The sequence below is a fragment of the Homarus americanus genome, unplaced genomic scaffold (genome assembly GCF_018991925.1).
Source record: "Homarus americanus isolate GMGI-L3 unplaced genomic scaffold, GMGI_Hamer_2.0 scaffold8573, whole genome shotgun sequence".
In the NCBI taxonomy this organism is placed as follows: Eukaryota; Metazoa; Arthropoda; class Malacostraca; order Decapoda; family Nephropidae; genus Homarus; species Homarus americanus.
Window position 1 is genome coordinate 1 of NW_024730940.1, and position 23,432 is coordinate 23,432.

The following is a 23,432-nucleotide window of genomic DNA, read 5'->3' on the forward strand; positions in this document are numbered from 1 at the left end:
AGTTACGCATTGCTTGGAGAGCATAGGATGCCTGGGGAGTAGGGATGCCTGGAGACACAGGCAACTGCAGAGTATAGGTAACTGGGCTCAGGTACTGGGGAGTATAGATGCACTGGAGAGAGAGGCACTGCAGAGAGGCAACATAGTACCGGGGAATATAGATGCACTGGAGGCAGGTACTGGAGAGTATAGTACCGGGAGACAGGTACCGTATATAGATGCTGGAGAGCAGGTACTGGGAAGTAGGTGACTGGAGAGAGGGCACCGGGGAGTATAGATGCCTGGAGAGTATAGATGCCTGGGGAGTAGGGATGCCTGGAGACTATAGGTACTGCAGAGTATAGGTACTGGGACCATAGGTACTGGGGAGATGATGCACTGGAGAGCAGGCACTGCAGAGTAAGGGTACCGGGGACTATAGGTAACTGGGGGAGTATAGATGCCTGGAGAGTATAGGTAACTGCAGAGTATAGGTAACTGGGGAGTATAGGCAATTGGGGAGTATAGATGCACTGGAGAGTATAGGCACTGGGAGTATAGGTAACTGGGGAGTATAGATGCACTGGAGAGTATAGGTAACTGGAGAGTATAGGTAATTGGGGACTATAGGTAACTGGGGAGTAGATGCACTGGAGAGTAGGTACTGCAGAGTATAGGTACTGGGGACCAGGTACTGGGAGTAAGATGCACTGGAGAGTAGTACTGGGGGAGTATAGGTAACTGGGGAGAATAGATGCTGGAGAGTATAGGTACTGGGGAGTATAGGTACTGGGGAGTATAGACAGCTGAGTATAGATACTGGGGAGTAGGGATGCCTGGAGACTATAGGTACTGCAGGGGTACTGGGGAGTATAGGTACCTGGGGAGTATAGATGCACTGGAGAGTATAGGTACCACAGAGGCAGGCACTGGGACTATAGGCACCGGGGGAGCAGATGCACTGGAGAGCATAGGCACTGCAGAGCAGGTAACTGGGGACCATAGGTACCTGGGGAGAGTAAGATACGGGAGAGTAGTATTGGGAGTATAGGTAACTGGGGAGTAGCAGACAAGCCTGGAGCATAGGTACTGGGGAGTATAGTACCGGGGAGCAGAGGCCCGGGAGAGTAGCAGACACCGGGCAGTAAAGATGCCTGGAGAGGCAAGTACCGGGAGAGGCAGGTACCGTGGCAGGTACGTGGCAGGTACCGAGGCAGGATGCCTGGAGAGGCAGGTGTACTGAGAGCAGGTACTGGAGAGGCAGGTACCGGGGAGAGATGCTGCAGGCACTGGAGAGAGCAGGGTACTGAGGAACAGGCACTGGGGTGGCACTGGGGAGCAGATGCTGGAGAGCATATGTAACTGGAGAGTATAGGCACTGGGGAGTATAGGCAATCAAGTGGCAGATGCTTGGAGAGTATAGATACCGGGGAGTACAGGCAACTGGAGTATAGGTAACTGGGGAGCATAGATGCCAGGGAGAGTATAGGTAAATTGGGGAGAGAAAATGGGGTAGCAGAGTGCCTGGAGAGTATAGACACTGGGGAGTAAAGATGCCTGGAGAGTGGGGTACCGGGAGAGTAGAACTGTATATAGGTAACTGGGGAGTATAGGTACTGGGGAGTATAGGTACTGGGAGTATAGGTACTGGGGAGTATAGATGCCAGAGAGAGATAGGTACTGGGGAGTATAGGTACTGGGGAGTAGGTACTGGGGAGTAGGGTACTGGGAGTATAGATACTGGGGAGTAGGTAGGCACTGGGAGTATAGGTAACTGGGAAGAAATGGGGAGTATAGGTAACTGGGGAGGAGACATAGAGGTAAATGGAGAGTATAGGGTAGAGCATAGGTAATGAGAGCATAGGCAATCAGAGCATAGGTAATCAAGAGCAAAGATGCACTGGAGAGCATAGGCAACTGAGGAGAGTAGGTAACTGGGAGTATAGGTAATCATGGCAGATGCTGGGAGAGTATAGATACTGGGAGTAAAGATAGAACTGGGGAGAAGGTAACCTGGGAGTAGTAGTAAACTGGGAGTACAGATGCCAGGGAGAGAATATATACTGGGGAGTAAACATGGAGAGTATAGATACCGGGGAGAGGCAGGTACTGGGGAGTATAGGTACTGGGAGAATAGGATGCTGGGAGAGCAGGGTACTGGGAGCGTAGGTACTGGGAGTATAGATGCCTGGAGAGTTTAGGCACTGGGGAGTAGGCGTGCCTGGAGGAGAAAATACTGGGGAGCAGGACAAATGGAGTATAGGTAACTGGGGTAGCAGGCAACTGGGGAGCAGAATAAGGCAGATGCCTGGCGGTGGAACAGAGTATAGATGCCTGGAGAGTATAGGCAACTAGGAGTATAGGTAACTGGGGAGTAAAGATGCCTGGAACAGGTAACTGGAGAGTATAGGCAATCAGAGCAAGTAGGTAACTGGGGAGTATAGATGCAGGGAGTATAGGTACTGGGGAGTATAGGTAACTGGGGAGTATAGATTGTAGCAGGGTACTGGGGAGTATAGGTAACTGGGGAGTATAGAGGCTCGGGAGAGTAGGGATACTGGGCAGTAAAGATGCTCGGAGAGCAGGGTACTGGAGAGTATAGGTACTGGGGAGAGTAGGCACCGGGGAGCAGGTAACTGTGAGTGGGATGCCTGGAGAGTATATGTAACCGAGAGCAGGTACTGGGAGTAACTGTGAGCAGGTACCGTATATAGATGCCTGGAGACATAGGCAACTGGGGAGTATAGATGCCTGGAGAGAAACTAGGAGTGGCAGGTGGGGAGGGTAAAGATGCCTGGATACAGGGGCACCAGGCAGGTAACTGGGGAAGTATAGGTACCGGAGTATAGATGTAGTGGGAGAGTATAGGTAACTTGAGGAGTATAGGTAAATGGGGAGTAAAGATGCTGGAGAGTATAGGCACTGGGGAGTATAGACACTGGGGAGTATAGATGACTGGCAGGCACTGGGAGTAGGGTACTGAGGAGTAGATGACTGGGAGAGTATAGGTACTGGGGAGTATAGACACTGGGAGTAGAGATGACTGAGAGTAGGTAACTGGGAGTAGGTAACTGGGGAGGCAGAGTGACTGGGAGTAGTAGGCACCGGGGGAGCAGGAACTGGATATAGATGACCGGGAGAGCAGGCAGGCAACATGAGGTAAAATGGGGAGTAAAGATGCCTGGAGTATAGGAAACTGGGGAGTATAGACAACTGGGAGTATAGACACTGGAGAGTATAGGTAACTGGGGAGTATAGGTACTGGGGAGTATAGATGACTGAGAGTATAGGTACTGGGGAGTATAGGTACTGGGGAGTAAATAGATGCCTGGATATTATAAGTACTGGAGAGGTAACTGGGAGTATAGGTACTGGGGAGCATAGATGCAGTGGGAGAGTATAGGTAACTGGGGAGTATAGGTAAAATGGGAGTAAAGCATGCCTGGAGAGTATAGGTACTGGGAGTAGACACTGTATATAGATGCCTGGAGAGAGGGACACTGGGGAGTATAGCTGGAGAGTATAGGTAAAATGGGAGAAGTGAATGATGAGTAGGTACCGGGGAATATAGATGCCTGGAGAGTGCAGGCACCGGGGAGCATAGATGCCTGAGTATAGGCAACTGGGGAGTAGGTACTGGGAGCAGATGCCTGAGTATATAGGTAACTGGAGAATATAGGCAACTTGGGAGTAAAGGTTACTGGGGAGTAGAGGTAAATGAGTAAAGGTAATTGGGAGAGGAAATTGGAGGACAGATGCCTGGGAGAGTATAGGTACTGAGAAAGCGAAAGGGCCTGGGGAGTAAAGGTACTGGGAGTGGCAGGTACCGGAGGATAGGTACTGGGAGTAGATGCTGGAGTATGTAGCAGGCAATGGGAGCAGAGCGAGAGTAGGCACTGGGGAGAGCAGATGCCTGGAGAGTAGTAGGTACTGGGGAGGCAGATGCCTGGAGAGTATAGGTAACTGGGAGAGCAGGTGGTACGTATATAGGCACCGTGGAGGCGGGGATGCCGGGAGAGAACAGGCAACTGGGGAGAGAGATGCCGGGAGGAGCATAGGCAATGAGAGTATAGATGCCTGGAGAGTATAGATGCCTGAGAGTATAGGCAACTGGGAGTATAGGCACTGGGGAGCATAGTAACTGGGGGAGCAAAGCCTGGAGAGTATAGGTAACTGGAGAGTAGGCACTGGGAGCAGGTAACTGGGGAGTATAGGTGGGGGAGTAAAGATGCCTGGAGAGGGCACTGGGAGAGTATAGGCACTGGGGAGTATAGAGCCTGGAGAGTATAGTACTGGGGAGTAGATGCCTGAGAGTATAGGTAACTGGGGAGTAGGATGCTGGAGAGTATAGACACTGGAGAGTATAGGGGAGAGGTAGGTAACTGGGGAGTATAGAAGTCCTGGAGAGAATAGGTAACTGGGGAGTAGTAGATGCCTGGAGAGTATAGGCAATGAGAGCAGGTAGGAAGGAGTATAGATGCACTGGAGAGTATAGGTACTGAGGAGTATAGACAACTGGATATAGATGCTTGGAGAGTAGAACTGGGAGCAGGTAACTGGGGAGCAGCAGGCACTGGGGAGTAAAGATGCCTGGGAGAATATAGGCACTGGGGAGTATAGGTAAAGGGAGCAGGTACTGGGGAGCAGGTAACTGGGGAGTAAAGAGCCTGGAGAGTATAGGGTACTGGAGAGTATAGGTAACTGGGGAGTATAGGTACTGGGAGTATAGATAGCTGAGAGTGAGTGGGGCACTGGAGAGTATAGGCACTGGGGAGTATAGATGCACTGGGAGAGTATAGGTACTAGGAGTATAGACAATTATATAGATGTTGGAGAGTATAGGTAACTGATATAGGTAACTGGGGAGTAAGACTGGAGAGTATAGGTACTGTATATAGGAAGGGAGAGCAGAAATTGGGGAGGCAGGCAACTGGGGAGTAAAGATGCCTGGAGAGTATAGGCACTGGAGAGCAGGTACTGGGGAGTATAGGTAACTGGGAGTAAAGATGCCTGAGTATAAGCAACTGGAGAGTATAGGCACTGGGGAGTATAGATGCACTGGAGAGTATAGGTAACTGGGGAGTATAGATACCGGGGAGTATAGCAAGCTGGAGAGTATAGGTACTGGGTATAGGTACTGGGGAGTATAGATGCCTGGAGAGTAAAAATACTGGGAGTAGAGAGACAAGCTGGGAGTAGGCACTGGGGAGTATAGATGCTTGGAGAGTAGTACTGGGGAGTAGGTACTGGGAGAGATGCTGGGAGAGTATAGGTAAACAAGAGAGTAGGTACTGGGGAGAGTAGACAAGCTGAGCAGGTACTGGGGAGGCAGATGCTGGAGAAAGGAGTAACTGGGGAGCAGGTACCGGATATATATGCCTGAGAGTATATATGCCGGAGTATATAGGCACCGTATGAATAGATGCCTGGAGAGCATAAGCAACTGGGAGTATATGTAATCAGAGTATAGGATGCCTGGAGAGTATGGCAGGACCGGGGAGCAGGTAACTGGGGAGCATAGATGCCTGGAGAGTATAGGTAACTGGGGAGTATAGATGCCTGGGAGAGCAGGTAACTGGGGAGGGTAGGTAACTGGGGAGCAGATGCCTGGAGAGAGTAGGTCTGGGAGCAGGACACCGGGGAGTATAGGTAACTGGGGAGTATAGGTAACTGGGGAGGCACTGGGGAGTATAGATGCCTGGAGAGTAGGCACTGGGGAGCATAGGTAACTGGGGAGTATAGGTAATTGGGGGAGAGCAGATGCCTGGAGAGTATAGGTAACTGGGGGAGGGGAGATGCCTGGAGAGTAGGGTAACTGGGGAGGCAGATGCCTGGAGAGTATAGGGACTGGGGATATAGGTAATCAGAGTATAGGTAACTGGGGGAGTAGAGGCACCGAGAGCATAGGATGCCTGGAGAGCATAGGTAACTGGGGAGCAGGAATCAGAGTGTAGATGCCTGGAGAGTATAGGTAAATGGGGAGTATAGGCAAATGGGGGAGTATAGGTAACTTGGGAGCATAGGCACTGGGGGAGTATAAATGCCTGGTGAGTATAGGTAACTGGGGAGCATAGATGCCTGGAGAGTATAGGTAACTGGGAGACAGTGATGCCTGGGAGAGCAGGTACTGGAGAGTATAGGCACTGGGGAGTAAAGGTAACTGGGAGTATAGATGCCTGGAGAATAGGTAACTGGGAAGTACAGGTACCGGGGAGGCAGATGCTGGAGAAAGCGTAGGGGAACTGGGGAGTATAGGTACTGGGGAGTATAGGTAACTGGGGAGAGTAGATGCCTGGAGAGTATAGGTAACTGGAGAGAGAGGCAAATCTAGAAGCAGTACAGGGTAACTGGGGAGTATAGGCAATGAGAGTATAGATGCCTGGAGAGTATAGTAACTGGATATAGGGCACTGTATAGGCAATCAGAGCAGGCAACTGGGAGCATAGACACCAGATATAGGTAACTGGGAGTATAGATGCCTGGAGAGTATAGGTAACTGGGAGTAAGCAGGTACTGGGGAGTATAGGTAACTGGGGAGTATAGGATGCCTGGAGAGTATAGGTACCTGGGGAGTAAGCAGGTACTGGAGAGTATAGGTACTGGGGAGAGGATGCCGGAGAGTAAGGGCACTGGGAGAGAAAACTGGGGAGTATAGATGAAGGGAGAGCATAGCAAATGGGGAGTATAGGTACCGGGGAGAGTAGATGCCGGGAGTATAGGCACTGGGGAGTATAGATGCTGGAGAGTATAGGTAACTGGGAGTATAGATGCCTGGAGAGTATAGGTAACTGTATATAAATGCCTGGAGTAGGTAACTGGGGAGTATAGATGCCTGGAGAGCATAGGTAACTGGGGAGTATAGGTAACTGGAGAGCAGAGGCACTGGGGAGCATAGATGCTCGGGAGAAAATAGGTAACTGGGGAGTAGAGGTAACTGGGGATATAGATGCCTGGAGAGTATAGGTAACTGGGGAGCATAGATGCCTGGAGGGCAGGCAAATTGGGGAGCATAGATGCCTGGAGAGTATAGGCACTGGAGAGTAGGTAACTGGGAAGTATAGGCACTGGGGGAGAGTAGATGCCGGGAGAGTATAGGTAAATTGGGAGAGTAGGCACTGGGGACAGTAGGCACTGGGGAGTATAGATGCCTGGAGAGTATAGGTAACTGGAGAGTATAGGTACTGGGGAGTATAGGTACTGGAGATAGGTAGCTGGGGAGTGGGCACTGGGGAATATAGATGCCTAGAGAGAAGCAAATGGGAGTATAGGTAACTGGGGAGCAGGGTAATCAGAGTAGAGGTAACTGGGGAGTATAGATGCTGAGAAAATAGGTAACTGGGGAGAGGTAACTGGGGAGTATAGATGCCTGGAGAGTTAGGGGTAACTGGGGAGCAGCAGAGCCTGGAGGCATAGGTAACTGGGGAGTATAGATGCCTGGAGAGAGTAGGTAACCGGAGAGCAGGACTGGGAAGTATAGGTAACTGGGGAGTATAGATGCCTGGAGAGAGTAGTAACTGGGGAGAGTAGGTAACTGGGGATATAGGTAACTGGGGAGTATAGATGCCTGGAGAGTATAGGTACTGGAGAGTATAGGCACCGGGGACAGGTAGGTACCGAGAGCAGGGCACTGGGGAGTATAGGTAACTGGGAATATAGATGCCCAGAGAAGTAAAATGGGGAGTATATAGGTAACTGGGGATATAGGCAATCAGAATATAGATGCCTGGAGACATAGGTAACTGGAGAGTATAGGTAACTGGGGATTATAGGTAACTGGGAGTAAGATGCCTGGAGAGTATAACTGGGAAGTATAAAATGCCTGAGAATATAGGCACTGGGGGAGCATATAATGCTGGAGAGTATAGGTAACTGGGGAATCTAGATGCTTGAGAGTATGGGTACTGGGGAGTATAGGTAACTGGGGAGTATAGATGCCTGGAGTATAGGTACTGGGGAGTATAGGTACGGGAGTATAGATGCCTGGAGAGTATAGGTAACTGGGGAGTGTAGATAATTATAGAGATGCTCGGAGACTATAGGTAACTGGGAAGTATAGGTACCGGGGAGAGTAGGTGCCTGGGGAGTATAAGCATGCCTGGGAGAGTATAGGCACTGCAGAGTGCGGGGCACCGGGGATATAGGCAACTGGGAGCATAGATGCTGGGAGAGTATAGGTAACTGTAATAGGCAACTGGGGAGTATAGGCGGGAGAGTATAGGCAAACTGGGGAGCAGTAGGTAACTGGGGAGTATAGATGCCTGGAGAGACAGCACTGGGGAGTAGATGCCTGGAGAGTATAGGTAACTGGGGAGCAGGTAACGGGGAGAAGCAGGTGGGAGAGTATAGGAACTGGGGAGAGTAGATGCTTGGAGAGTATAAGCAATTAGGAGTATAGGTACTGGGAGTAAAGATGCCGGGAGAGTATAGGTACTGGGGAGAAAGATGCCTGGGAGAGTATAGGGACTGGGGAGAGCAGGTACCTGGGGAGTATAGATGCCTGGAGGTAGGTAACTGGTGAGTAGAGGCACTGGGGAGGCAGATGCTGGAGAGTATAGGCACCGGGGAGTATAGATGCCTGGAGAGAGCAGGCAATCAGAGTATAGATGCCTGGAGAGTATAGGCACCGGAGAGCAGGTAACTGGGGGAGTATAGGTACTGGGGGAGTATAGGTAACTGGGGAGTAGAGATGCTGGAGTATAGGTAACTGGGGAGCGAGATGCCTGGAGAGTATAGGTAACTGGGGAGTAGTAGGTACTGGGGAAAGCGATACTGAAGAGTATAGTAACTGGAGAGCATAGGCAATGGGAGTAGATGCCTGGAGAGTAAGGCACTGGGGAAAGAGTGCACTGGGGAGTAAAGATGCCTGGAGAGCAGAAGGCTGGGGAGAGATGCCTGGAGAGTGAGAGGCACTGGGGAGTATAGATGCCTGGAGAGTATAGGTAACTGGGCAGATGCTGGAGAGTGTAGGTAACTGGGGAGTGGCAGATGCCTGAGAGTATAGGCACTGGGGAGGCAGGCAACGGGGAGCATAGATGCCTGGAGAGTACAGTAACTGGGGAGCATAGATGCCTGGAGAGTATAGGTAACTGGGGAGTATAGATGCCTGGAGAGTATAGGTAACTGGAGAGAGCTAACTGGGAGTATAGGTACTAAGTAGGGTAACTGGGGAGTAGAGATGCTGGGAGAGTATAGGTACTGGGGAGTTAGGATGCCTGGAGAGTATAGTACTGGGGAGTATAGGTAACTGGGGAAGCAGATGCCTGAAGAGAGAAGCACTGGAGAGCATAGGCACTGGGAGTATAGATGCCTGGAGAGGGCACTGGGGAGTATAGGTAACTGGGAGTAAAGATGCCTGGACAGTATAGGTTACTGGGGAGGATGCCTGGAGAGTATAGGTAATTGGGGGAGTATAGATGCCTGGAGAGTATAGGTAACTGGGGAGCAGGATGCCTGGAGAGTAGGTAACTGGGGAGTATAGATGCTCGGGTGAGCAGCAGATAACTGGGGAGTATAGATGCCTGGAGTATAGGGCAACTAGGGAGTATAGATGCCTGGAGAGTATAGGTAAATTGAGGAGTATTGATGCCAGGAGAGTATAGGTACTGGGAGTATAGATGCCTGAGAGTAGCAGGAGCCTGGGGAGCAGTAGATTGGAGAGTAGTAGGTAACTGGGGAGTAGGTAACTGGGAGTATAGGTAACTGGGGAGACAGATGCCTGGAGAGTATAGGCACTGGAGAATATAGGCAACTGTGGGAGTAAAGGTAACTGGGGAGTAGAGGTAAATGGGGAGTATAGGTAACTGAGGATATAGATGCCTGGAGAGCAGGCACTGGGGAGTATAGGTAACTGGGGAGTGTAGATGCCTGGAGAGTATAGGTAACTGGGGAGTATAGATGCCTGGAGAGTATAGGTGGCCAAAGTGAGGAATATGCCCTGGAGAGTACAGGCAACTGGGGAGATAGATGCCTGGGAGAGTATAGGTAACTGGGGAGCATAGGATGCCTGGAGAGTACAGGCACTGGGGAGTATAGATGTCTGGAGAGGCAGGAACTGTGAGTATAGATGCCTGGGAGAGTATAGGTACTGGGTAGTATAGGTAACTGGGAGTAGAGGTAACTGGGAGTAGGTACTGGATGTAGAGCCTGGAGAGCATAGGTACTGGGAGAATAGATTAGAGTATAGGTACTGGGAGTAGGTACTGTGGAAGTATAGATGCTTGGAGAGTATAGGTACTGGGAGTATAGATGCCTGAGAAAGCTTAGGTAACTGGGACAGATGCTGGAGAGTATAGGTAACTGGGGAGTATAGGTAAATGGGAGATAGGTAAGTAGTAGCATACTGTAGTAAATCGGGGAGAGTAGGTAAGAGAGCATACTGTAGGCAATGGGAGTATAGATAAGCAAGAGCATACTGCAGGTAACTGGGGAGTAGAGGGAAGTAGGAGTATACTGTAGGTAACTGGGAGTATAGGAAGTAAGAATATACTGTAGGTAACAGAGTATAGGTCAGTAAGATTATACTGTAGGTAACTGGGGAGAGTAGGCTGCAAGAGTATACTATAGGCACTGGGAGAGTATAGGTAAGTAGAGTTTACTGTAGTAACTGGGGAGTATAGGTCAGTAAGGGTATACTGAAAGTAATTGGAATATAGGTCAAGAATATACTGTAGGTACTCTGGGAGTATAGGTCAGTAAGAGTATACTGTAGGTAACGGGGAGTATAGGCAGTAAGATTATACTGTAGGTAACTGGGGAGATAGGTCAGTAAGGGCATACTGAAAGTAACTGGGAATATAGGTCAGTAAGAATATACTGTAGGTAACCTGGGAGTATAGGTCAGCAAGAGCATACCAGAAGTAACTGGGGAGTAGGTCAGTAAGATTACTGTAGGTAACTGGGAGAATAGGTCAGCAAGAGCATACTGTAGGTAACTGTGAGTATAGGTAAGTAGGTGTATACTGTAGGTAACTGGGGAGTATAGTATGTAGGGAGTATACTGTAGGTAACTGGGGAGTATAGGTCAAGAGACACTGTAGGTAACTGGGGAGTATAGGTAGTAAGATTATACTGTAGGTACTGGGGAGAATAGGCTGGGTAAGAGTATACTGTACTGTGGAGCAGGGGTAAGTAGGTGTATACTGTAGGTACTGGGAGTATTAGTATGTAGGAGCAGTGTAGGTAACTGGGGAGTAGAAGTAAGAGTATACTGAGGTAACTGGGGAGTATAGGCTGCAAGAGCATACTGTAGGTAACTGGGGAGTAGGCAGCAAGTGCATACTGTAGGTAACTGGGAGTATAGGTAAGTAGGTGTATACTGTAGGCAACTGGGGAGTATAGTAAGCAGGAGTATACTGTAGGTAACTGGGGAGTATAGGTCATAAGAGCATAACTGTAGGTAACTGGGGAGTATAGGGTAAGAGTATACTGTAGGTAACTAGAGAATAGGTAAGTAGGAGTATACTGTAGGTACTGTGGGAGTATAGGTCACTGATGTATAGATGCCTGAGAGCATAGGTAACTGGGGAGTATACTGAGATATAGGTAACTGGGGAGAAAAAAAAAGAGCATAGATGACTGGAGAGGCAAGTAACTGGAAGTAAAAGATAAACTGGAGAGGCAACCGGAAAGAACAGGCAAAACAAGTTGGAGATATAGTAACTGGGGAGTATAGAACTGGGGAGTATAGGTAATCAGAGCCTGGGGAGTATAGGCACCGGGGAGTATAGGCAACGGGAGTATAGGTAACTGGGGAGTATAGATAACTGAGAGTATAGGTAAATTGGGCAGAGAAAAGGGAACAGGTACCTGAGAGTATAGACCGGGAGCAAGATTGGAGAGACGGAGATAGTAACTGTATATAGGTAACTGGGAGTATAGGTACAGGGAGTATAGGTACTGGGAGTATAGGTACTGGGAGCATAGGTCAAAGAGAGCAGGTACTGGGGAGTATAGGTACCGGGGAGTAGGTACTGGAGAGTATAGGTACTGAGAGTATAGATACTGGGGAGTATAGGAACTGGGAGCATAGATAACTGGGAAGAACTGGGGAGTATAGGTAACTGGGGAGGGACACCAGGTATGCATAGGGCAGAGCATAGGCAACCAACAAGGTAACGAGTAGGTAATCGGGGAGCACAGGCACCGGAGAGTATAGGCAACTGAGGAGTACAGGTAACTGGGAGTATAGGTAACAATCTGGGGAGCATAGGCACTGGGAGAAAGATAGAACTGGGGAGAAGGTAACTGGGAGAGTAGTAACTGGGGAGTACAGGTACCAGGGAGAGATAATACTGGGGAGTAACATGGAGAGTATAGGTACCGAGGAGAGCAGGTACTGGGGAGAGTAGGTACTGGGAGAATAGGATGCCGGGAGAGTATAGGTACTGGGAGAAGTAGGTAACTGGGAGTATAGATGCTTGGAGAGTATAGGCACTGGGGAGCAAGATGCCTGGAGGAATCTGGGGAGCAGGACAAATGGAGTATAGGTAACTGGGGAGTTAGGCAACTGGAGCAGAAAATAGGTAATCTGGGGTAACAGAGTATAGGTGCCTGGAGAGTATAGGCAACTAGGAGTATAGGTAACTGGGGAGTATAGATGACTGGACATAGGTAACTGGGGAGTATAGCAATGAGGAAGTAGCAACTGGGGAGCACAGATGCATGGAGAATAGGTACTGGGGAGTATAGGTAACTGGGGAGATTGAGCAGGGAACTGGGGAGTATAGGTAACTGGGGAGAACAGATGCCGGGAGAGCAGGTAACCGGGCAGTAAAGATGCCGGAGAGCAGGGCACTGGGGAGTATAGGTACCGGGAGAGTAGGAACCGGGGAGCAGGTAACTGAGAGCAGGATAACTGGGAGAGTATAGGTAACGAAGCAGGTACTGGGGTAACTGAAGAGTATTAGATACCAGGAGCATAGGCAACGGGGAGTATAGATACCTGAGAGAAAGAGAGCAGGTGGGGAGTAAGATGCCTGTAAAAGGGCACCGGGAAATGGGGAGTATAGGCACCAGAGTATAGGTACTGGGAGAGTATATGGTACTTAGGAGTATAGGTAAATGGGGAGTAAAGATGCTTGAGAGTATAGGAACTGGGGAGCATAGTAACTGGGGAGTATAGATGACTGGCAGGTACTGGGAGTAAGGTACTGAGGAGTAGATGACTGGAGAGTATAGGTACTGGGGAGATAGACACTGGGAGTAGAGATAACTGAGAGTAGGTAACTGAGAGTAGGTAACTGGGGAGAGATGTAACTAGGAGTAGCAGGTACCGAGAGCAGGCAACTGTATATAGATGCCGGGAGAGTATAGGCAACATCAGGTAAGGGAGAGTAAAGATGCCTGGAGAATAGGAACTGGGGAGTATAGATAACTGGGAGTATAGAACTGGGGAGTATAGGTAACTGGGGAGTATAGGTACTGGGGAGTATAGATGACTGAGAGTATAGGTACTGGGGAGTATAGGTACTGGGGAGTACAGAGATGACTGGAAGTAAGTACGGAGAGGTAACTGGGGAGTATAGGTACTGGGGAGTAGATGCTGGAGAGTATAGGTAACTGGGGAGTATAGGTAACCTGGGAGTAAGACAAGCCTGGAGAGTATAGGTACTGGGAGTAGACACTGTATATAGATGCCTGGAGAGAGGCACTGGGAGTATAGCTGGAGAGTATAGGTAAAATGGGAGAAGTAACTGTGAGTAGGTACCGGGGAATATAGATGCCTGGAGAGGGCAGGCACGGGGAGTATAGATGCCTGAGTATAGGCAACTGGGGAGCAGGTGACTGAGAGCAGATGCCTGAGATATAGGTAACTGGAGAATATAGGCAAATTGGGAGTAAAGGTTACTGGGGAGTAGAGGTAAAGAGTATAGGTAATGGGAGAGAAAACTGAGGCAGATGCCTGGGAGAGTATAGGTACTGGAAGCGATAGGCCTGGGGAGTAAAGGTACTGGGAGTGGCAGGTACCGGAGGACAGGTACTGGGAGTAGATGCTGGAGTAGTAGCAGGCAATGGGAGCAGAGCGAGAGTAGGCACTGGGGAGAGTAGATGCCTGAGAGAGTATAGGTACTGGGGAGGCAGATGCCTGGAGAGTATAGGTAACTGGGAGAGCAGGTGTACCGATATAGGTACCGGGAGGCAGAGATGCCTGGAGAGAATAGGCAACTGGGGAGAGAGATGCCGGAGAGGAGCATAGGCAATCAGAGCACAGATGCCTGGAGAGCATAGATGCCTGAGAGTATAGGCAACTGGGAGTATAGGCACTGGGGAGTATAGTAACTGGGGAGCAAAGCCTGGAGAGTATAGGTAACTGGAGAGCATAGGTAACTGGGGAGCATAGGCAACTGGGGAGCATAGGTAACTGGGGAGCAAAGATGCCTGGAGAGTGTAAGCACCGAGAGTATAGGTAACTGGGGAGTATAGATGCCTGGAGAGTATAGGTAACTGGGGAGTATAGATGCCTGGAGAGTATAGGTAACTGGGGAGTATAGATGCCTGGAGAGCAAGGATGCTGGAGATAGGCACTGGGGATATAGGTAACGGGGAGATAGAAGCCTGAGAGAATAGGTAACTGGGGAGTATAGATGCCTGAGAGTATAGGCAACGAGGGAGTATAGGTGCTGGGGAGTATAGATGCACTGGAGAGTATAGGTACTGAGGAGTATAGGTAACTGGGGAGTATAGATGCTTGAGAGTATAGGCACTGGGGAGTATAGGTAACTGGGGAGTATAGGCACTGGGAGCAAAGATGCCTGGAGAATATAGGTAACTGGGGAGCAGGTAGCTGGAGTATAGGCAACTGGGGAGCATAGGTAATCAGGGAAAGATGCCTGAGATATAGGTAACTGGAGATATAGGTAACTGGGGAGCATAGGCACTGGGGAGAAGATGCCTGAGAGTATAAGCAACTGGAGAGTATAGGTAACTGGGGAGTATAGATGCACTGGAGAGTATAGGTAACTAAGGAGTATAGATAATTGGGGAGAGAGATGCTTGAGAGTATAGGTAACTGGGGAGTATAGGTAACTGGGGAGCAAGATGCCTGAGAGTATAGGTAACTGGGGAGTATAGGTAGCTGGAGAGTATAGGTAACTGGGGAGTATAGGTAACTGGGGAGTAAAGATTGGAGAGTATAGGTACTGAGAGCATAGGTAACTGGGGAGTATAGGTAACTGGGGAGTAAAGATGCCTGGAGAGTATAAGTAATGGAGAGTATAGGTAACTGGGGAGCATAGATGACTGAGCAGGCACCAGAGAGATAATGGGAGTATAGATGCTTGGAGAGTATAGGTAATGAGAGTATAGGCACCGGGGAGCATAGATGCCTGGAGAGTAAAAATAACTGGGAGTAGAGATGCCTGGAGAGTATAGGCAACTGGGGAGTATAGATGCCTGGAGTATAGGTAACTGGGGAGTATAGGCACTGGGGAGTATAGATGCCTGGAGAGTAGGTAATTGAAGAGTATAGGTAATGTATATAGATGCCTGGAGAGTATAGGTAATTGGGAGATGCCTAGAGTTGAAACTGGGGAGAGGTAACTGGGGAGCAGGCACTGGAGAGTATATATGCCTGAGTATAGGTAAACTGGGGAGAATAGATGCTGAGAGTAGGGCACTGGGAGCAGGCGTAACTGGGGAGCAGATGCCTGAGAGTATCGGTAACGAGTATAGGTAACTGGGGAGTATAGATGCCCGGGAGAGCATAGGTATCTGGGGAGCAAGATGCCCGGAGTATAGGTAACTGGGGAGTAGGTAACTGTGAGCAGGATGCCTGGAGAGAAAACTGGGGAGCAGATAACTGGGGAGCATAGGCACCCTGGGAGCAGGGTACCGGGGAGTAGGTAACTGGGGAGTATAGATGCCTGAGAGTATAGGTAACTGGGGAGCATAGGCACTGGGGAGTATAGGCACTGGGGAGCATAGATGCCTGGAGAGTATAGGTAATTGGGGAGGAGAGATGCTCTGAGATAGTAACTGGGGGAGTATAGATGCCTGGAGAGGCATCTGCGATATAGGTAACTGGGGAGCAGGTAATTGGGAGTATAGGCAATTGGGGAGCAGATGCCTGAGAGTATAGGTAACTGGGTATAGGTAATTGGGGAGTGTAGATGCCTGGAGAGTATAGGTAAATGACATAGGGCAAATGGGGAGCAGGCACTGGGGAGCATAGGCAATCAGAGTATAGATGCCCGGTGAGCATAGGTAACTGGGGAGTAGATGCCTGAGAGTATAGGTAACTGGGAGTATAGATGCCCTGAGAGTATAGGAACTGGAGAGTATAGGCACTGGGGAGCAAAGGCACCTGTATATAGATGCCTGGAGAGAATAGGTAACTGGGGAGTACAGGTAACTGGGGGAGATAGATGCCTGGAGAGTATAGGTAACTGGGGAGTATAGGTAACTGGGGAGTATAGGTAACTGGGGAGTATAGAGCCTGGACAGTATAGTAACTGGAGAGTAGAGGCAACTAGGAGAGTATAGGTAACTGGGGAGAGAAAATGGGGAGTATAGATGCCTGGAGAGTATAGGTAACTGGGATATAGGCACTGGGGAGTATAGGTAACTGTATATGGCACTAGGAGTAGATGTCTGGTGAAGGTAACTGGGGAGTATAGATGCCCGGAGAGCATAGGCACCTGAGCAACTGCATACAGGTAACTGGATATAGATGCCTGAGAGTATAGGTACTGGGGAGTATAGGTAACTGGAGACAGGTAACTGGGGAGTATAGATGCCTGGAGTATAGGACGAGTATAGGCACTGGGGAGTATAGATGCCTGGAGAGTATAGGCAAATGGGAGTATAGGTAACTGGGGGAGAGCAGATGCCTGGAGAGTATAATGCACTGGGAGTAGATAACTGGAGAGGCAGGTACTGGGGAGTATAGATGCCTGGAGAGTATAGGTAACTGGAGAGGCAATGCCTGAGAGTATAGGTAAATGGGGATTATAGGTAACTGTAGGTATAGGTGGCTGGGTATTGTTAACTGGGAATTATATTCTATTGGGAATTATGTATAACAGGGAATTATAGGTAACTGTGGATATAGGTAATTGTGAAGTATAGGAACAGGAGTAAAGTTACTGGGGATATAGGTAACTGGGAATTATGGTAACTAGGAGTATAGTTAACTGGGGAGTATGATAGTGGGAGTATAGGTAACTGGGAGTATTGGTAACTGTATAATATAGTTAACTGGGAGGATAGTTAACTGGGTAGTATAGTTAACTGGGGAGTATAAGTAACTGAGACATAGGTAACTGGAAGTATAGTTAACTATGGAGTATAGGTAACTGTGAAGTATAGGTAATAGAATTATAGTTGACTGGGAGTATAGTGGCTAGGAAGTATAGTTAACCATGGAGTATAATTTAGAATATGAGGTATCATTGAGAATATCAACAAATTATAGTCTCGAGTCTAGATAACTGGAAGTATAGGCAACTGGAGTATATAGCTGGAAGTATAGGTGTGGAGAATGTATTCAGGTATGGGTAACTGGGAGTATAGGTAACTGGTGTAATTGTAAAACTTATGTAATTAATAGGAGTGTGACAGAGATTATAGTGCTAAAATTTAAATGAAGAGAGTATAGGTAACTGTGGAGTGGTAACTGGGGTATAGGTAACTTAGGAGTATAGGTAACTGGCAGTATGGGTAACTGGCGAGTATAGGTGGCTCAGGGAATATAGGCTGGCAGTATATGAGTAACTGGGAGTATAGGTAACTGGCAGGTATAGGTAACTGGAATTATGGGTAACTGGGGAGTGGTGAATTAATGGAGATGTGTAAGTGTGCAATTACTGGGGAGTATAGGTAACTGAGGGTGTGGGTAACTGGGGAGTATAGGTAACTGGAGTATGGAGTGGCAGAGGTATGGGTAACTGGGGTATGGTGGCTGGAGTATAGGTAACTGAGATGTGGGTAACTGGAGGTATAGGTAACTGAAGTGCATGGGTGTGGAGTATGGGTAACTGGAGAGTATAGGCAACAGAGTAACATGGAGTATGGTAACTCAGGGAATGTATGGTGACTAGGGTATGGGTAACTGGCGAGATGTGGGTAACTGGGAGTATGTGGGCAACAGGGGTATAGGTGGCTGGAGGTATAGGCAACAGGGGTATAGGTAACTGGAGTGTGGTGGCAGGGTGGTGGCTGGGGTGTGGGTAACTGGCGAGTGTGGTGGCCTAGTGCTGGGTAGGTCTGGGGTGTGGAGGTATAGGTGGCTTCAGGGGTATGGGCACAGGAGTATGGGTGGCAGCAGTATGGTGCTGGAGATATGGAGTGACTGGGGGTATATGGGTGACTGGGAGGTATGGTGGCTGGCGGTATGGTGGTGACTATAGGCAACAGGAGTATAGGTGGCACTGGCGTTGGTGACAGGTGTGGTGGCTGGGGTATGGGTGGCTGGAGAGTGCTGGTGCTGGCAGTATAGGTATGGGTACCAGTGCTGGGGTATGGGTAACTGGCGGTATGGGTGACTGCGATATGGGTAACTGGTGGTATATAGGCAACAGGAGGTGGGATGGAGATTGGTAACTGAGATATAGGTAACTGGGGAGTATAGGTAGCTGGGAGTAGGCAGCAGGAGTATGGTGGCTGGAGTGTGGTAACGGAGGTATAGGTAACTGGGATTATAGGTGGCACAGGTGTGGTGGCGGAGATATGGGTGGCTGAATGACAGGATTATGGGTAGCTGGGAATTATAGGTGGCTGGAGTATGGGTGGCGGAGGGTATAGGTAACAGAGGAATTATGGGTGGCTGGAGTATAGGTAACCAGGGTATAGGTAGCTTGGGGTATAGGTGCACAGGGAGTATGGGTGACTGGAATTATGGGCAGCAGTTATAGGTGACTGGGGTGTTGGTGGCGGAGGTGTAATTGACTGGAGTATAGGTGGCTGGGTATGGGTAACGGAGGTATGGGTGACTGGGGTATGGGCACATTGGGTGGACTGGAGTATGGGTGGCTGGGTGTGTGGAATTATGGGTGAAGCAGTGGATGCTGGGATTATGGAGTAATGTGACAATGATTGCTGGTGGCTGGGTGTGGTATGGCAGAGTGTGGCTGAGATTGTAACTGGGATTATGGGTGACTGGGGGTATAGAGTGGCACGGAGTTGTGGTGGCTGGGGTGGGTAACTGAGATTGGGTGGCTGTGGGTCTGAACTGGGATTATAGGTAACTGGGGTATGGTGGTGGGGTAGGTGGCACTGAGATTATAGGTAACTGGGGAGTAACTAGTATTGCTAGATAACTGAGGGTATAGGTAACTGTGGAGTATAGGTAACAGAATTATAGGTAACTGAGGTATAGTTAACTGGGGAGTATAGGTAACTGGAGATCATAAGTAACTGGGGTATAGTGGCTGAGATACAGTGGCTGGGAGTATGGTAGCTGGGAGTATAGTTAACTGGGGGTATAGATTAACAGGGGTATGATTAACTGGGAATTATAATTAACTGGGAGCATAGTAACTGTGGTGCCGTGGGAATAAGTCGGGAATTGTAATTGAGAGAATGAGTATAGGAATGTCAGTGTGAGTATAGATAACTGGAGAGTATAGTTAACTGGGGAATATAGTTAAATGGGGATTAGGTAAATGTGAGTGTATGGGTAGCTGGGGTAGAGTTAGAGTGGGAGTATAGTTAACTGGGGTATAGTTAACTGTGGGTATATTTAACTGGGGAGTATAGGTAACTGTGGGTATAGGTAACTATGGTATGGTAACTGGGAAATATAGTTGACTGGGGAGTATAGGTAACTAGGAATTATAGGTATCTAGGGGGTATAGTTAACTGGGGAGTATAGTTAACTGGGAAGTATAGGTAACTGGAAGTATAAATTAAAATGGGAAATTATAGTTTACTGGGGAGTATAAGTAAATGGGAAGTATAGGTAACTGAGTAATATAGGTAACTGGGGAGTAAACGTAACTGGGGAGAATTGGTAACTGTGGATTACATTTACCTGGGGAGTATACGTAACTGTGGAGTATTGGTAACTGTGGTGTATTGGTAACTGGGGAGTATAGGTAACTGGGTAATTATAGGAAACTGGGGAGTATAGGTAACTGGGGAGTGTACGTAACTGGGATATATAGGTAACTGGGAAGTATGATGTAGGTTTACTGAGGAGTATATATAAGCGGAAGTATACTGTAAGTAACTTTGGAGTATAGATACCTGGGGAGTATACTGTATGTATGTAGAGTGTATTTGGAGAATATAATTATTTTTTTTTACAGGGATTAATAGTACAGGGCACTAACCCGCATCGGGCCTGGGGGGAAATGTAATAATAATAATAATAATGACAATAATAATAATAATAATAATAATAATATGTATGTGTGTGTGTGTGTGTGTGTTGTGTGTGTGTGTGTGTTGTGTGTTGTGTGTGTGTGTGTGTGTGTGTGTGTGTGTGTGTTGTGTGTGTTGTGTGTGTGTGTGTGTGTGTGTGTGTGTGTGTGTGTGGTGTGTGTGTGTGTGTGTGTGTCTGTGTGTGTGTGTGTGTGTGTGTGTGTGTGTGTGTGAAAATGTGATATGATCAAGATTGAGAACAATATTTGTATGTTGTGTTGTTAATAGTAAGAGAAACAATTGAGACAATGCAATCGTGTGTAAATGAGGCAGGAAGTCAGATGAGCAACCTGGGACTTGGTCTGATTTTGTGATGCCATATGGCAGTAGAGTATACTGTAGGTAACTGGGGAGTATAATGTAGTAGGAGTATGCTGTAGGTAACTGGGGAGTATAGGTAAGTAGGAATTATGCTGTAGGTAACTGGGGGGAATATGAAGTAAGTGAGGGATTATGCTGTGAGTAACTGGGAGTATAAGTGAAGTAGGGTATGCTGGCAGGTGACGCAGGATTATGGGTAAGTGGGGTATGCTGTAGGTGACTGGGTATGGGTGAGTGGGGTGTGCTGTGAGTAGCTGGGGGTATAAGTAGGTAGAATTGTGCTGTGGAGTGGCTGGGGAGTATAAGTAAGTAGGGTAGTGCTGTGTCATTGACGCAAGTTATGGGTGGTAGTTGTGCTGTGGGTGACTGGGTGTAAGGTGGTGGGATTATGCTGTGGGTGGCTGGGTTATGGGTGGTGAGAGTTGTGCTGTGGGTGGCTGGGGTATGTGGGTGGTGGGGTATGCTGTGGGTGGCTGGGGTTATGGGTGGGGTACAGGATTGTGCTGGAATGACTGGGATATGGGTGAGGTGGGATTATGCTGTGGATGTCGGGATATGGGTGGTGGGGTGTGCTGTGGGCTGGGGTTATGGGTGGTGGGGTTATGCTGTGGGTGACTGGGGTTATGGGGTGAGTGGGGTATGCTGTCGTTGGCTGGGTTGTGGTAAGTGGGTTGTGCTGGCCGGGTGGACTGGGTATGGGGAGTGAAGTGGGGTATGCTGTGGGTGGCTGGGTTAAGTGGGTGGTGGGGTCATGCTGTGGGTGGCTGGGATTATGGGTGGTGGGGTGTGCTGTGGGTGGCTGGGGATGGGTAGAGTGGGTGTGCTGTGGTGGCAGGGGTGTGTGGGGTGGGGTATGCTGTGGTGGCTGGGGTGTAGATTGAGTGGGATTATGCTGTGGGTGACTGGGTGGAGTGTGGGTGAGTGGGGTGCTGTGGGTGGCTGGGGAATATGGGTGAGTGGGGTGTCTGTGAGGTGGTGCAGTGGGTTGCTGGGTGGCACAGGGTGTCAGGTGAGTGGGTATGCTGTGGGTGGCTGGGGTATAGTGGTGGGATTATGCTGGCTGGTGAGGTGTGGGGTGGTGGGTGTACTGTGGTGGCTGGAGTGTGGTGAAGTGGGGTGTGTGGGGCAGCTGGGGTGTGGGTGAGGGATTGTGCTGTGGGTGGCTGGGGTCTCGTGGTGGTGTACTGGGGTGGCTGGGGATATGGAGTGGGGTAGATTGTGCTGTGGGTGGTGGTGGGGTATGCTGCAACTGGGGAATTATGGGTAAGTGGGGTATGCTGTAGGTGGCTGGGGGTATGGGTGAGGGGTGTGCTGTGGGTGGCCTGGGGTATAGAGTGGGGTACGTATGCAACTGGGGATGGTGAAGTGGGTATGTGGGTGACTGGGGGAATTATAAGTAAGTAGAGGGTATGCTGTGGTGGCTAGAAGTGTAAATGGGTGTCTGTAGGTGGCTGGGGATATGTGAGTGGTGTATGCTGTGAGTGGCTGGGGTGTAAGTAAGTGGATTATACAGTGGAGTGTAAGTGAATGAGAGATTATGCTGTGAAAACAGCTGGGGGAGATTATAGGTAAGTAGGGTATACTGTAGGTAACTGGGGTGAGGTGGTGAGATCCTGTGGTGGCTGGGGAGTATAGGTGAGTAGGAGTATACTAGCAGGTGGCTGGGGAGTATGGTGGTGGGGTATGCTCTGGGTGGCTGGAATTATGGAGTGAAGTGAGGGATCATCACTGTGGGTAACTGGGAATTATGGGTAAGTAGGGAATTATGCTGTGGGTGGCTGGGGATTATAGGTAAGGAGAATGCTCTGGGTGACTGGAGTATAAGTAAGTGGGGAGTATGCCAGAGGTGGGGTGGGGAGTGGTGCGGTGTCACTTTGGGTGGCTGGGGTGTGGTGGGAATTATGCTGTGGGTAACTGGGGTATGGGTGGTATGCTATTGCTAAGTGCTGAATATTAGTAAGTGGGGAGTATAGAAAAATGGAAAGCATAGGTAACTTGGGACTATATATAACTGGGGAGTATACTCTAGATAATTGTGGAGTATAGATACATGGGGAGTATAGGTAACTGGGGAGTCTAAATAACTGGGGAGTATACTGTAGTTAACTGGGGAGTAAGTTAGTATGCCTGGGAAGAGTGAGAACATCTTCCATAATAAGACCTGTACAGAACTCACCTGCCAAGAGAAGGGTTGTCAGCACTTCAGTGGCCGTCAACAGCTCAAAGAGACGACTAGGGTTCATGACTCACGTAGCAGCCGTCCTGTTCTGCGGGTAACAAGACCAAGTCTTATGGTTAAATATAAACGCGAGGTGTGTGTGTGTGTGTGTGTGTGTGTGTGTGAAAGAGGAGACACTAAGATCGATCGCCAGAGAGAAAGAGGGAGAGGGGATTGAGAAGAGTGAATAGAGATGTAAGAAGGAATTGGGGAAAAAGAGAGAGAAAAAAAAAGATGGTAAAATGAGAAAGAAATATTTTAAGCAGAGTTTTTATCATGGAGTAGTCCACAGATAGAAACTTGTAGCAATAATAATAATAATAATAATAATAATAATAATAATAATAATAATAATAATAATAATAATAATAATAATAATAATAATAATAATAATAATAATAATAATAATAATAATAATAATAATAATAATGTATCACCAGAGTCACTTAATATGACTCAAGCTCTAATGTTTGAGATTGAGTTATGTATACGGCTTGTATACAGTGCCCAGTGATACACACCAACCCATCCATTGTTTGTCGGCTGTTACTTAGCA

At 48.7% G+C, this 23,432-nt stretch overlaps 1 protein-coding gene across 1 annotated transcript; it reads right to left on the minus strand.

Moving 5' to 3' along the window:
* Window positions 1–6: 6 nt before the first annotated feature.
* On the minus strand, window positions 7–22,901 carry LOC121867394 (proline-rich protein 36-like; the record flags this gene model as incomplete). The annotated part of the gene is made up of 13 exons (XM_042367309.1): window positions 22,835–22,901; window positions 15,548–15,822; window positions 14,715–14,885; window positions 13,945–14,062; window positions 8,766–9,048; window positions 7,432–7,671; window positions 5,678–5,937; window positions 3,807–4,056; window positions 3,539–3,645; window positions 2,504–2,630; window positions 1,085–1,310; window positions 860–988; window positions 7–127 (listed from the first exon to the last, which is right to left on the minus strand). Coding segments are annotated over exons 1-13 (2,374 nt in total), but the record flags the coding sequence as incomplete, so codon positions are not given.
* Between the last annotated feature and the right edge of the window lie 531 nt (window positions 22,902–23,432).